The sequence below is a fragment of the Arachis duranensis genome, chromosome 6, assembly GCF_000817695.3.
Source record: "Arachis duranensis cultivar V14167 chromosome 6, aradu.V14167.gnm2.J7QH, whole genome shotgun sequence".
Lineage (NCBI taxonomy): Eukaryota > Viridiplantae > Streptophyta > Magnoliopsida > Fabales > Fabaceae > Arachis > Arachis duranensis.
The window spans coordinates 40,104,562-40,120,507 of NC_029777.3; the positions used below are offsets into that span (position 1 = coordinate 40,104,562).

Consider the following 15,946-nt stretch of genomic DNA (forward strand, 5'->3'; position numbering starts at 1 on the left):
GAGGCCTATCAGATCACTGTCCAATCATTGTAGAAGATAACAGGATGAGGGGAGGGCCTAGGCCTTTTCGAAGTCTTGATTCGTGGTTTACACATAAAGAATTTCTCGGAATGGTCAAGGAGGAATGGCGAAGTCTAGGGGAATTGGAGTTTACAGAGAAATTGAAGGCCTTAAGGGGCCCTTTGGGAAGGTGGCATAAAGAGAATTTTGGTGAGATGGATAAAAAGATCGCGAAGCTGGAGGAAGAGATTAAAAAGGTGGATGATATGGTAGGTAACGGGGTTTATGATGGGACTATCGAGGCCAGAAGGAAGGCATTAGTCACATCCTGTGAGAGGTGGTATATGATGAGCAGATAATTTATACGCTTTTTGGCATTGTTTTTAGGTAGTTTTTAGTAGGATCTAGCTACTTTTAGGGATGTTTTTATTAGTTTTTATGTAAAATTCATATTTCTGGACTTTACTATGAGTTTTTGTGTTTTTCTATGATTTCAGGTATTTTCTGGCTGAAATTGAGGGACCTGAGCAAAAATCTGATAGGAGGCTGAAAAAAGGACTGCTGATGCTGTTGGATTCTAACCTTCCTGCACTCGAAATAAATTTTCTGGAGCTACAGAACTTCAAATGGCGTGCTCTCAACTGCGTTGGAATGTACACATCCAGGGCTTTCCAGCAATATATGATAGTCGTACTTTATTTGAGTTTAGACGACGCAAACTGGCGTTCAACGCCAGTTCCATGCTGCATTCTAGAGTAAAACACTAGAAACACGTCACAAACCAGAGTTAAACGCCAAAAATACGTTACAACTTGGCGTTTAACCCCAGGAGAAGCCTCTACACATGTAAAGCTCAAGCTCAGCCCAAGCACACACCAAAGTGGGCCCCAAAAGTGGATTTCTGCACTAAGACTTATTTCTGTAAACTCTAGTAACTAGTTTAATATAAATAGAACTTTTTACTATTGTATTAGACATCTTGGTATGCGATTTTAGACCTTCTTGGGGGCTGGCCATTCGGCCATGCCTGGACCATCACTTATGTATTTACAACGGTGGAGTTTCTACACACCATAGATTAAGGTGTGGAGTTCTGCTATTCCTCGAGTATTAATGCAATTACTATTATTCTTATTCTAAGATATTCGTTGCACTTCAACATGATGAATGTGATGATCCATGACACTCATCATCATTCTCACCTATAAACGCGTGACTGACAACCACTTCCATTCTACCTTAGAACGAGCGTGTATCTCTTAGCCTCCAATCCGAAAGATCGGAGTCTTCGTGGTATAAGCTATAATCCATTGGCAGCATTCTTGAGAATCGAGAAAGTCTAAACCTTGTCTGTGGTATTCTGAGTAGTATTCAAGGATTGAATGACTATGACGAGCTTCAAACTCGCGAGTGTTGGGCGTAGTGACAGACGCAAAAGAATCACTGGATTCTATTCTGACATGATCGAGAACCGACATATGATTAGCCGTGCTGTGACAGAGCATTTGGACCATTTACACTGAGAGGACGGGAGGTAGCCATTGACAATGGTGAAACCTAACATACAGCTTGCCATGGAAAGGAGTAAGAATGATTGAAGGAAGGCAGTAGGAAAGCAGAGATTCAGAATGGACAAAGCATCTCCATACACTTATCTGAAATTCCCACCAATGATTTACATAAGTATCTCTATCTCTATTTTATGCTTTATTTATCTTTATATTCGAAAACTATTATAACCATTTGAATTCGCCTAACTGAGATTTACAAGATGACCATAGCTTACTTCATACCAACAATCTCCGTGGGATCGACCCTTACTCACGTAAGGTATTACTTGGACGACCCAGTGCACTTGCTGGTTAGTTGTGCGAAGTTGTGACAAAGTGTGATTCACGTTTGAGAGCTCCAAGTCTATTGGCGCCATTGTTGATGATCACAATTTCGTGCACCAGTATGCAAGGAAAGAAATTCACTGGAAACAAATGTCTCAGTCTTGGCAAGCAAAGAATATGGACAGAAACATAAGATACTTCCACTATATAGCATCTGCACGACGGAGGAATAACCATATTGATGCACTGATTGTTAATGGCAGACTGGTAAAGAACCAAGCTAGGATCAAAATAGCTATTAGAGAGTTTTATAAAGATTTATATCATCAGGAGAGTTCTCCCAAGTTGGCGTTCAGAGATTGTCTAGTAGAAAGGATAGAGGAGGGAGAATCTGTAACCTTGGAGGCGATGCTGTCGGCTGATAAAATCAGAGAGGCAGTGTGGGATTATGAGTCATCGACGGCGCCAGGCTCTGATGGGTACAACATGAACTTCATTAAGAAGTGCTGGGATGAGATTGGGACTGAATTTACAGCAGCAGTGATGAGCTTCTTTCAGACGTCCAGGTTACCGACAGATTCTAACATTACATGGGTGGCGTTGGCCCCTAAGTTCATTGGCGCAAAGGAGATTAAAGACCTCAAACCTATTAGTATGGTTGGTTGTGTATACAAGGTTGTTTTGAAGGTTTTAGTGAGGAGGATGAGAGCAGTGATGCCAAGGCTGGTAGGGGAGACTCAGAGTGCTTTTGTGAAGGGTAGGAAAATACATGATGGGGCTCTGATAGCGTGCAAAACAGTAGATTGGCTTAAAAAGAGAAAAAAGGAGGCGGTGATTATCAAGTTAGATTTCCAAAAAGCGTATGACAGAGTCAAGTGGAGTTTTATGGATATTGTGCTGGAAAAGATGGGGTTTGGGAACAAGTAAAGGGCGTGGATTATGGAGTGTGTGACTACAGCTTCTATGTCGGTCCTGATTAATGGCTCGCCAATGAAACCATTTAAAATGGAAAGGGGCTTGAGACAAGGTGACCCTCTGTCTCTGTTTCTGTTTGTATTGGTTGTGGATGTTTTGCATAGAATGGTTGGTGAGGCTGTCAGGAATGAACGTATCTCTCCGTTGGTGGTTGGCCGAGACAGGGTGGAGTTATCACACCTACAGTTTGCTGATGATATAATTTTGTTTTGCCCCCCTGAAGATGAGACAATGAAGAACTACAAGCGACTTCTGCGATGGTTTGAATTGATATCAGGACTCAATATCAATTTTGAAAAGTCCAGCTTGATTCCTATTAATTGTGAAGAGCAGTGGGTACGCAGTATGTGTAGAATGTGGGGTTGTAAGGAAGCTAACCTCCCTGTGAAGTACCTTGGGGTCCCCTTAGAAGCTAATCCAAGGCTGGTTAAGACCTGGAAGCCTATCATCGATAAAGTGGAGGAGAAACTAAGTCTTTGGAAAGCGAAGGTGCTAAGCAAAGCGGGCAAGTTGGTGCTCCTCAAATCAGTCTTGAATAGCCTTCCCGTATATTACTTGAACCTCTATAAGATGCCGAAGGCAGTTGCCCAGAAGTTGATTTCCCTGCAGAGAAGATTTCTATGGAGCAAGGAGGATGGGAGGCATGGCATGGCGTTGGTGAGATGGGAGTTGGTGCAGGCCCCTAAAAAGTTAGGCGGGTTGGGTGTCGGAGATGCTATGCTCCGTAACACTGCCTTGTTGTTTAAGTGGTGGTGGTGCTTTGCCAAGGAGGAGTGCCCGCTTTGGAAGAAGATAGTCTGCTCCTGTAATAATTTGAGGCCGAATGAGTTACTATCCACTCAAGTGCTGCCTACAAGAGGAGGCCCATAGAAGAATATTTGCCATCTGCAAATTAAGGAGCAGCACCTGCGAGATAAGATGATCACAGGTCTGGCCATGGAAATTGGTGATGGACGTCGGACTAGATTTTGGGAGGATATCTAGTTACAGGGTGGACCCTTGAAAGATCGGTTCCCTAGGCTCTTCTCTGTTTCAAACCAATGTGGCTCGGTCATTGGGGATTGCGGGTTTGGGATGGGTTAGAGTGGGTTCAGAACTTCCAATGGAGGTGTGAGTTGTTCCAATGGGAGCTTGACCTTTTGAGTCAGCTACATGATACTCTGAGACCTGTTAGGCTAGTGCATATTAGAGAGGATAGGGTCGTGTGGAAATTTGATAGACTTGGTATTTTTTGGACTAACTCTTTTGTACAGGTGCTACAAGAAGGATTGCTATCTGAAGAGGTCACCAATTATAGCTTCACAAAGACGGTCTGGAAAGGGTTGGTTCCACCAAGAGTAGAGCTTTTTGTGTGGTTCGTCTTGGTAGGCAGGGTGAATACCAAGAAACGACTGAGTCGGTTCTGGATTATTAACCAGGATGATACGAGGTGTATTTTATGCACTAAGGATGTTGAGCAGGTCAATCACTTGTTCCTTGGATGTGATTTTGCTTGGCAGGTGTGAAATGCTTGGGTATCTGTCTTTGGCCGGCTATGGTCTTTTCCGAGGTTGATGAAGGACCACTTTTTAAGTTGGATAGAGAGCCTACATGGGAAAGAGGCTCGACATCAGCGTATGAGATGCTTCTGTGCGATCATCTGGCACATTTGGATGGAGAGAAATAGGAGGATATTTCAGAATCAAACTAAAGGCGTAGAAGAAATTATCCAGGCTCAGCTACAACGAGTGGAGAGGTGAACATTCCAACTGTTGTTGATGGCTATGCCGGAGATAACATGTGAGTTTACTTTTTTTGGTTGTTGGTTTTTGAAATGTTTCTTTTTATTTATTTTGTTTGACGCTAAATGTTCCACCTAGTGTGTTGAGTTCCATTACTTTCAAAAAAAAAAAAGTATTCACCGCTGAATTTTTCTTGGGCGGCCGCGTAGAGAGAACTCAGAAGGATTCAGAAAAGTTCGGAGTGTCCCCACAAATAGAAATCATTAATGATGACCAAATCCTCAACGACTTTATTACAACGAATCCTGCACCTTGTCAAAGTAATGTCCAATGTGTATAAAACCCCTTAGCTTCGGCCCTTCCACTTGCACTCATCATATCCGAAACACACCTTGCAATCTCTAAGCACACCATATTATATACTTCATCTTAATAATTATTAGTTAGCTTTCAGTAACCCTAATTAATCTTATTATATAGCTATCTGATCTGAATTCTATTCCAAAGCATCATGGCTCATCAAAGCCATATATCCACTGCATTTTTGCTAATATCAATAACAATCCTTTTTCATTCCGCGTTGTTAACCACAGCTGCTCTTGTTGAACCTGGTATTGCAATTTGCAATCATCTCTCGAATATTTTAATTTAAAAAATATTTGTATATTTGCACAAATGAACATACATATAATTTGTGCGATGATAATGCAGGGTACAAATATAATGAAAAGAGCAAGGAGGGACCTGAACATTGGGGTGATCTTAAGAAAGAATGGGAAGCATGTAAAAACGGGGACATGCAATCTCCTATTGATTTGTCCAATAAGAGAGTGCAAGTGGTGCCAATCACGTCAAGGGAGATGAGGATGCACTACAAGCCTCAACGTGCTATTCTCGCTAACAGAGGCCACGACATCGCGGTCAATTGGCAGGGAGATGCTGGCTACCTTGACATCAATGGAACACACTTCTTCCTCCAACAAGCCCACTGGCACTGGCCTTCCGAGCATACCATCAACGACCGAACCTATGACTTGGAGCTCCACATGGTTCATGTAAACACCCAGCCTGATGGAACAAATAAGACCGCTGTGTTTGCTCTTCTCTACAAATATGGCTCATTGCCCGATCCATTTTTGTCTAAGGTACCCTACATGCATACTAATTAAGTCGTTGAATTATTATCTTTCCGATCCTGAAAGCTAAAAGGTTAACGCCATTATTTGGTTTCAGTTGGGGAAGTATATGATGGAGATTCATGAGGAAGAGGAAGAGGAGAAAAGCATAGGAGTGATTCATCCCTTGGAAATCAAGATGGGTGGCCATATGCACTACAGGTACATGGGATCTCTCACTGCTCCTCCTTGCACTGAAGGTGTCATTTGGACTATCAATAAAAAGGTACGTGTATGTATATACGCCTACAAATTTTACAAGTATCTCTAACAAGCAAATGCTACTGTATGTGACAATAAGATTTATTATTTTTGCTTAATATTTTAAAAAAATATTTTATATGTAATATCAATTTGGCTAATGTTAATAAAAATAATTATTTTTTATACTTTTCATTTAATTATTTAAAAGTAATTAAATTTAATAAATGATTACGAAATTCTTAAACATACAATCTATTAAGTATGTAATTTATATTAATTGAACGGATCTCCTCATTCATGATCAGATAAGAAGTGTTTCATCGGGCCAAGTGAAGTTGATGAAGGAAACAGTACTTAAATATGTAAGTATTAATAGACGTTTGACTCTCAATTTGATAACTGGCCATGCATTATTATATATTTAATAAAGTGAAAACTCAATTGCAGTTGACTTTACCTGAAGTTGATAGTTAAAAATTGTTAAATAAAAATTTAGTCAAATTAGTCAAATCATCTGACGACTCTCAACTATTAACTTCACATAAAGTCGACTCCAACTAAGTTTCCACCATTTAATAAATGGAAACTTCTCGAAAAACCAATTTAAGTTTGTTGTTATTTGGTACAATGCAGTATGCAAAAAAGAATGCGAGGCCACTGCAGCACCTTAACGAGCGAGAGGTACAACTCTACCGGATAGCAAAGTCAAAGAACAAATATTAAGCACCGCCATGTACTCAATGATGATGAAGTGCATCCGGATTCTACTCTTGTGGACTTGAGGGCAACATTATTAATTTGAATTCAATTCATTTATTTATTCAATAATAATTAGCTCTTTTTCATTGTTGGAAACCCCAAGAATAATATATAGAATATTATTGTCTTCGTCTATACTCATGATTTATTCACTATACAGAGTACTTATAAAGAGTTTGGATCTCCGGCGATAACCGTACCATACCGCGTTCTATAGAGAACCAAGGGATAACCCCCCAAAATAAAGATGGTAGGACTCGCATATATATATATACTAGTGTGAAGATCCATGCAATTGCACGGTCTTATACATGATATAAAAAATAAATAATTTAATTATATATATAACAAAATGCATACATATTAAAAAAATAATGATTGAAAGATATATTAAACAAAATTAAAAAATAAAAAATTAAAATATAGAAGTAGAAAAAGAGAAAAAAAAGATAAAAAAATAAAAAAAAAGATGAGAAATAGTAAAGAGTGTAAATTTAGTAATATACATTCTATGAATTTTTTTCATAAATTCAAAAATCATTTAATTTTTTTAATTTGGTCAAATTTAAAAAGTGTGAAAAGATTATATGTGAGTATGTAATCCATTAATTTGCTATTTTTTATAATTATTTTTTTATTGTAAATAAATTATACTATAACATTTTAAAATATTTTTCAATTCTCTTTTAGCAATTTACTACAAAAATATAAATGAAAAATAAAACGGATAGAGAATCAAAATTAAAACGGTAATAATAATTGGTGGAGAGGGGCTGTTTTCTTTTCTCTAATGTGGAAGTGAGAGTGGGTTTAGGATTTCAGGATTAGTGGATTATTGATTTAAAGGGATTTGTTTTGTTGATTATTTATTAATTCATTAATTATTATTATTAATTGTTATACATATAATATTGATAAAAAAATTTTATTTAATGTTAAAAAATGTGCATTGATATTAAGAAATTAATAGTAAAATATAATTTTTATTAAAGAAATTTTGGTAAAACTAAAATTTAATAAATAAAAAATTATTTAAGAGTATATTAAGAAAAAATATTTTACCAATTAAAAAATTTTTTAAATATATTTTCATAAAAATACAATTTAGTAAATAGAAAAATAATTTGTTAAAACGTATTTGAATAAACTGAATCATATAAAATAGGTTAACGTTCTAATTTATCTTTATATTTAATACAATAAAGTAGTATCATTACCAAAAATAACCACCATATAAAATAACATTAATATAAAAACAAAACAAAATAAATTATAAAATCTTATCAAATATTTTTTTAAATATGACATTATGAGTTAAAGTAGAATCATAATTTTTCTCACCAGATACTAAAATTCTTAAACCATCTTTGCTCTTCACTCAAAAAATAGCGACATAGAGTTGACCATGAGAAAATACCGGTTGATGCAAGAACAGTCCAACAATGGATAGAGTTTGACCTTGACTCTTATTGATAGTCATTGCAAAACACAAGTTTATAAGAAATTGTCTCTGTTAAAATTTGAAAGGTATCCCAGCATCACTCGGAATTAAATTCATCCGAGGAATGAAAACTTTATCTCCAATGTGACTCCCTCAGACAATCTCAACTCCAATCACATTTGTTCCTAGATCTCTAACAATAAGGCGAGTACCTTGCATAAGCTACCAGCTGGATCAATATTTCTCAACAAAATAATAGGCACACCTTTCTTCAATTTCAATGAGTGATTCGGTAACCCTGAACATTTTATTTGATTCAAAAACTCAGTATTTATCTAATCAACATCAACTTCACAATAAGCATCACTACCACATATAGAATCAGCACTTAGATACTCTTTTTCTGTCCTAGGTAGCAATTGAAGAATGTGATCATTGATTTCTTCAACAATCTCTACTTTTAGAGCTAATATGGCTCTGTCTTGGAAAAAACCAGTATCATCAAAGTTTCTAACTATGTCAGGATAAATTGCATTTATAATATCATCAATTGGATTATCAGAAGGAAAAATCAGAAACTCATTTGGAATTTGAACTAAAAGCTTTTCATTAATTATTGTCCCAATACGCCCTTCTCCAATCTGAAGAATCCAATCAAAAAACCTTTTCAATTCTTTCAGATTTGATTGATTTGTAACACTTTCTAACCGCATATCTTTTGTCAACGTCAACACTTCAAAGTGCTTCCAAAGAATTGAAGAATTGATTGATGCCAAAACAATCTCAGCATGAGAAGCTTTAGGAATAGCAAGCAAAACCTGTTGAAAATCACCTCCAAGAACAATGATTTTTCCTCCAAAAGGTAGATCTTTGTAAGACACTGAAATCAACGTCATTATGTCTCGAAAACTTCTGTCTAAAGCTTTAAATGCCAACTTGTTAGTCATTGGAGCTTCATCCCAAATAATCAGCTCAGCAAGTTGAATTAAATCAGCCTTAGGACTATCTTTCGAAATTCTACAAATAGTATCTTCATTCAATTCAATTGGGATACCAAACATAGAATGAGCTGTCTTACCACCAGGTAACAATAATGAAGCAATTCCACTTGAAGCAACATTAATAACGATTCTTCTTTAAGAACGCAATTTGGTAGATAAGAGTCTATACAAAAAAGTTTTTCCAGTCCCACCAAACCCATAAATGAAAAACAACCTGTGTTCCTTCTTAGTAACACAATGTATAATCCTATCATAGATTGACTTCTGTTCTTCATTCAACTTTGGAAAATTTGAATTGTGTTCTTCAAGCATCACAGAAATGTCATATTCTAATTCACGCAACACCATAGAATTACTAAATTGTGAGACCAAATTAACATTAGGAAGCGGCATACCAGCAAAATCTCTTAATGATTTTCCATTGGCCTGTAGCAATTTCTCTATCTCTATTAGACAAAATATTTGTAACTCTTCGTCAGTCATTGTTATTCCTGCAATATATTTTTTTTCAGTTAGTAAATTCATCAAGATATCAAAAATTTGTATTGTTTGAAATTTTTTCCTATCATGCTATGTATGTAGTCCAAACTTTATGCATATCATTTTCTATTTATTTATTGTTAAGAGTTTTTCTTAATCCTATAAATAAAAAAGATAAACTAAAGATTAAGTAAATACCTGGAAAATGAAGCTCACTTTGCCTGTAATAAATGATATCATCAGATAAATATTTTCAAGTTTGATTCCAAACTAAAATAGGCCTAGAGACAAAATCAGATATTAACAATGAAATAAAAAGTTTTCTCAATTGGGCGCCAGAAGATAACTCAGTCGCTTCATTAATGGCTAAGACAAACTCATTATCATCTATTAAAAAACTCATGGCAGAACATGCCTCTTGGAATGTATCATGTAAAACAGAATTAACAGTCCTTATACTTCGAAAACTGGTGCATCCTTTTTGCACATTGAGAAGCATACACATATAGAACAACTCACCAGTTGAAGGATGAACAAAACTCAATCTTCCTATAGAAAATCCCCTTCTTCTTGGTTTCCACTGTCAAGATTGTAAATCATAAACGAATTTACTTGAAAACTCAACATATGTTAGTGTTCGCCCTTCAACATATGTTCAATTAGCCATCATCCAAGCAGTAAACATTGTCATCAAATCTCTATTTCTTATTAAAATAGAGCCAATAGTATCATGATCATCGAACACAACATGTTGTTGATTAGGTAAATGAAATCTGAGTGTTTGCACAGGTGGCCATCTATGATGAATTTCATATGCAAAAATTTTCCATATAGATTCACAAGGTGGAAGATACCGACAATCATAATACTGTTTGATCTCATCAACCACTTCAAAAGAATGAGTTGTCTCAGTTGAATGACTAATGGTTACAGTTACACGATCTGGACCCTTGTTAATGTACTTGAAAAGATACTTTATAACATTTGACTTGTTGCAAAATTCCAAATTGATATGAGCTTGGTACTTCATCAACAATAATGGATTATATGGAACAACAAATTTATTATAAAGATCAACACCATGACTTTTAACTCTAACACCAATATCTCGACGCTTGTAAATAGGATAACCATCTTCATCAAAACTTGTATAATTAACAAACTGCTTCGGATAAAACTTGGAGCATCTTCCATCTTTCATGCATGGAGAAATTGGTCTTACCTTACCATAAGGGCCATGAATCATGTATTTACTAAACACACTATACAAATGTGGAAACTTCATAGGATTAGGAAGTTCTGCACAAATCAACTCATCAACAATTTCAATATTCTGCAATCTATTCCTTCCATCAAGCTAAAGTAGAGTATGTGCATGTGGCAAACCTCTTTTTTGAAACTCAATTGTATACATACCTAAATAGTAAAAAAATGTCTAAAAATATAAAAAATTTTATAAGTAAGCATAAATTCAATATAGAATTCTCTATATTCGATATACCTGCATTAAGAGGACAAAAAAAAAACACCATTCTTAAGATCATTAAGAAGACATTTCATCTTAGCATGAAAGACTCGCAAGCAATATCTGGATGATCAGTAATTGGAACTTGATCACGATTAGTATATCTTTGAAACTCAAGCCAGTTAGGATTGCAAGTAAGGATAAGAAATAGATCTGGATACCCAAAATGTTTACAAATAGCCATAACATCTTAGCAATTATTAAACATGTAACGTTTACCACCAGTGAAAGAAGAAGGCAAAATCACTTAAGTACCAATTGATGATGCTTCAGTATCACCGCGTCACATAGCTTCTTCAATACCTTGTAAGACTTCTCCTCTAATTGTGCTCTATTTTTTCATGATTTTATAAAGCCTCTGTGACTCAATCATAGAGAATGAATCAACAACAAACTGTTGAAATAATCTTCTAGACTTATGAATAATGCTATCATCATGCTCTCTCATTTGCAAATGAAAATAGATAAATTCTCGCATGGATATTCTAGTCCTTCTCCCTGCAACATTATATCTTGAATATCTCGATAAGGAATACCTAATTGATAACCATCTTCCCCGTAAGGAAAAAGCAAGGGATATTGCAATGGCCAGTATAAAGCATGTGTCTTATATGTTCTTTGAAGTTGGCCAGCTGCAGATTTAACTATGACATCATGTCCAGTATCAGAAGAATCAAAATCACCAACAACCAAAGCAGCAACTTCATCGCATGAAGGATAATTATAAACTCTTCGATCACGTTCTCTTTGACTAAACAATTTCAAAGAAAACACCTCAGATGGGTGATTTTCATGGAATTCCCTCACTCTTCTAAATGATTGTGCTATGGGATTGTGTTGATCAATCATTTGGGTCAAATCATTTATCAGCTGTCTATTTATATTTGAACTTTGCCTATAATTAAGAAAAATAGTAACACAATATTACTAACTAATTTTACTTAAAATGAAGAAACATGCATTTTTTATAACTAGAATGAATCTTAACAACAATATTTAAACAATAAGAAACATTTTGATTATAATAATCAAAGTTACATCCATATTAGTATCTTACCAACCAAAAATTAAATTGAAAATAAAAGAAACAAATTAAAATTACAAACAATCATAACAAAATTTTTGTAAGAGTTGACCTTATCCAAATATTCCTTCTCTATGCGTTAACTCATGTTATGTGTCATATATGTATAATTGGGCAAATTTCGGAACTTGACCAGCCTGAGGTAATAAACTTCCAATCCTATGATAATTTTGGCCACTTATGATGAATTGTGGTGGGCCAGTTCTATCATTCACTAAGTCTATTACTTTACCACCAAGAGAAGTGAAAGCAAACATATTATTATAATACCGAATTTTTTTCTGAAACTGTAAAGACTTACTATCATGACCATGAATCAAATTATATAATAAATCTGGAGCTTTCTGAATATACGGTAATTGAATTTTTTCTTAAAAACAACAAAGTATAAAAAGAGGCTAATTAATTCTTGACTATTTTTCAACCCGCTCTAGTAACCAAAACGATGCACCACAATATAAACAAGTATACACAGGGTCACCAATATCGAGACAACCTACAAAAATGATTAAAAAATTTAAATAATAAACAAATCCTTACAAATTTAACTAAGTAAAAAATTATATTAAATGAAGACTTAAATGCTTCTTAATTTTTTTTACTTAAAAAAATATACCAGTAAAACAATTAAAGATTCAAAAATTATTCACTGGATATTCATTGTCTACAAATTGAAAATATAAATATTTGATAATAATAATAATAATCTAACCAAATTTGAGACACTTTTATTGAAAGTATTTAAAATCAATGAATACTATTTTTTTCATGTTATATTTGGTAAAAAAAATGTCATATAAATTTTATTAGGACCAGAATATTGAAATTATAAAAGGAACATAACGTGACTAAATATACTGAATGAGTAGATTATATCTAAATTAATACGAAAAATGCAAACTCTATAAATAAATTAATTATAAGTATACTGAAATACCTTGAATTTCACTTTGTGAAAAAAGTGGATGATCAACAGGAGACCGAAGCTTATTCCAAGAATTTATAGTAGGATCATATATTTCAGAGTCATCTTGATTTGGGTTTTTATTATGAAACAAAAAAAACTTATTATAAATAAATCAAATATAAAGATATACACGTCAAAAAAATATTTAAATAGACAGTCATGAATTATGAATTTATTAATAACTAAATGCATAATAAACAACATAAAAAAATATAATATACAAAAATTAATTCAATAATAAAATATATAAACCAAAATAAATAGACAAAAAATATAAACATGATAATAATGATTAAAAAAAGTCCTTTTTATATTTTAAAATAATTGAAAAAATAATGTAAATAATAACTATACTTTTTAAGTTAACGAAGAAATTAGAAAATTTGAAACAATAAACTCATACCTGATAATATGAAATTGGCATTAATAATTAGAGTATCTTTTAATAATTGATCCCTATAAAGAAAAAAAAAAGAACTTTAAATGTAAAATTAAAACTATGGGAAGATAAAAAAAATTAAACAGGTAGGTTAATAAATACCACATACCAATATATTTGAACTTAAAATAAGAGAAATATTAAAAGTAGGAATAACATTGTAAAACCCGGTTAATTAACGGCTAATTAATCCATAAATGAGAATTTATTCTAGAAAGCCCAAAATGTGATTTTTGTGGCTAAATATGATAGAGGAGGTTGAGACGAGAATTTCGGTACCAATTTTATAGAATTCGGACCAAGATTGGACCGAACGGGCCAAACCGGGCCAAACGGACCCAAAGTGGGCCCTTGGCCCAACATAACTAAACCAAAACCCTAGTTTTCAGCACTCTCTCTCCTCACACAACACCAAACACGCTGAAAAAGAGAGGAAATGGGGGAAGAACACTCTCTCAAACCTCTATCTCTCACTTGATCTTCAAACCACCATAACTTTTGATCTAGAGCTCCGATTGCCGCTCCGTTTGCGGCCACGCGTTCACCGTGGAGAGCTCTACAAAACCCATACAATCAATTTTGAGGTAAGCCACGTGTTTCTGTTCGAAATTCCAGCCCTTATTTTCGAGTTTCATGGGTGAAATGTTGAGATTTTGGGTTCTTTGATGTTATAGGACCCAACTCTCTTGAAGGAGAAGGTTAATCTTGTCTCCTTGGATCTTGGGTGTGGTAAGATTCTCAACCCTAGTGTGATTTGTGATTTTATGATGTTTGGATTTTAAAATGTTGTGTATGGGTATGATGGTTGTGGCTTAGGTTGTGTGTGTGTGGATATTGGAGCTTGATTGGTGATCTTGAAAAGCTTGGAAAAGGTTTGGTGGTGAGAAATCTGTTCTTGGAGGTGTTGAAGCCTTGAGAGCTTGTGGTTAAGTGGTTTGGAAGTGCTCCGGTGGAGCTTGGGAAAATCGGCTAAGGTATGGTTTCGGTTTCCCGTATCTAATATATAATGTGGTAGGAAATACTTAGGCTAGAAACCCTAAGATAGGCATTGAATGGTTGATGTTGATTAATGATTGAGATATATGATGTGGTCATATATGTGATGATGATTAATGATGCCTTGGTGGTATGATGTATGAGAAATATGCATGTTGTGATATATGCTTGATGATTGGTTATGGTTGAATTGTGGGTTGAACCATGTTTATGGTGAGTATGATGTTGATTGTGTACAATAATGAATTATTGGGATTGGTGTTATTGGATTTGGCATGAGGAAGAGTATATGATATGTCAATATGTTTGAGTTTGAGCCACTTGGGTGAAGTGGGTTAAATTGATGAGATAGTGATTTTGTAATTTGTGGTAAAGTGTCAATGTGTGAGTTGAGGAGGCTTGATGTTGAAATTGATGTATTTTTATTGATTTCAAGAAAAATGGATGAAAATGGCATGTTTTGATTGATTTAGAAAAGAGTTGGAAATGGCTTGTTTTGAAAATGGCACTTTGTGGTTTTTATGAAAAACATGGTTTTTAAGCATACTTTGGTGGGACATAACTTGGACTACGAATCTCTGTTTTGTGCCAAATCTATTTAGAAATAAAATTGGATCCGGGATGTCCATGCCGTTCGAAGAACGGGTGAAAAACAATTTAAAATGAGAAAGTTATGTCCGTTGGAAGATTGGGGTTTAAATTGGTGAATTCTGCAGCTTTTAACTTAGAAAATTTTTAGCAGAATGACCCCTTGCACGTGGGCGCACTTGGCGCGTGCGCGCCGTTCTTCCCGAAAATGCCATCCACGCGTGCGCGTGATGTGCGCGGGCGCGCCGATTGTGCTGCACCCAATGCCCAGCCATTTTCCAGAGAGTTATGCCAGAACTGTGCCAGTGTTGTGCCTGGGGCACGAGGACGCCCACGCGTACGCGTGGTTGACGCGTACGCATCGATTGGCAAAGTTTTAATCCACGCGTTAGCGTGCATGACGCTTGCGCGTCGATGAGTTTTTGAGGCCATCCACGCGTGCGCGTGGAGTGCGCGTACGCGTGGACCTGTTTTCATCCCAAAGTTGATTTTTGAGTTCTAAAAGCCAAATTTCATACTTCTAAGCCTCCGATCTCACCACTTATAGCTTAAATCAATATGACATGCCTAGCTATTAAAAAGGGGCTAGGGAATGAGGTAACTTGCGAGTGAAGTAAGGGAAAAATGAATGATCATTGAGGATCAAGCATGATTATGTGAGATGCGGAGGATGGTGGTGGAAGTGCTGGTTATGCCATTGGCCGAAGGGCCGTAATTGTTTATATATTGGCTGGTTCTGGATTGAACCGTGAGCCA

The 15,946-nt window shown here is 35.3% G+C and overlaps 3 protein-coding genes across 3 annotated transcripts; 2 read left to right on the forward strand and 1 right to left on the reverse strand.

The window, feature by feature from the left end:
- Window positions 1-2,840: 2,840 nt before the first annotated feature.
- LOC107493670 (uncharacterized) lies at window positions 2,841-3,680 on the forward strand. The gene has a single exon (XM_016114726.1). The coding sequence runs from the start codon at window positions 2,841-2,843 to the stop codon at window positions 3,678-3,680; it is 840 nt and encodes a 279-aa protein (XP_015970212.1).
- Window positions 3,681-3,850: 170 nt separating this feature from the next.
- LOC107493673 (carbonic anhydrase Nec1-like) lies at window positions 3,851-6,824 on the forward strand. The gene is made up of 9 exons (XM_016114730.3): window positions 3,851-3,979; window positions 4,064-4,164; window positions 4,310-4,359; window positions 4,523-4,589; window positions 5,039-5,142; window positions 5,243-5,676; window positions 5,765-5,932; window positions 6,216-6,272; window positions 6,544-6,824. The coding sequence occupies exons 1-9, from the start codon at window positions 3,851-3,853 to the stop codon at window positions 6,631-6,633; spliced, it is 1,200 nt and encodes a 399-aa protein (XP_015970216.2). The 3' UTR covers window positions 6,634-6,824.
- Window positions 6,825-8,445: 1,621 nt separating this feature from the next.
- Window positions 8,446-9,594, reverse strand: LOC107493669 (uncharacterized). The gene is made up of 2 exons (XM_016114725.1): window positions 9,326-9,594; window positions 8,446-9,244 (listed from the first exon to the last, which is right to left on the reverse strand). Exons 1-2 carry the CDS (start codon window positions 9,592-9,594, stop codon window positions 8,446-8,448), a joined length of 1,068 nt encoding a protein of 355 aa, XP_015970211.1.
- Between the last annotated feature and the right edge of the window lie 6,352 nt (window positions 9,595-15,946).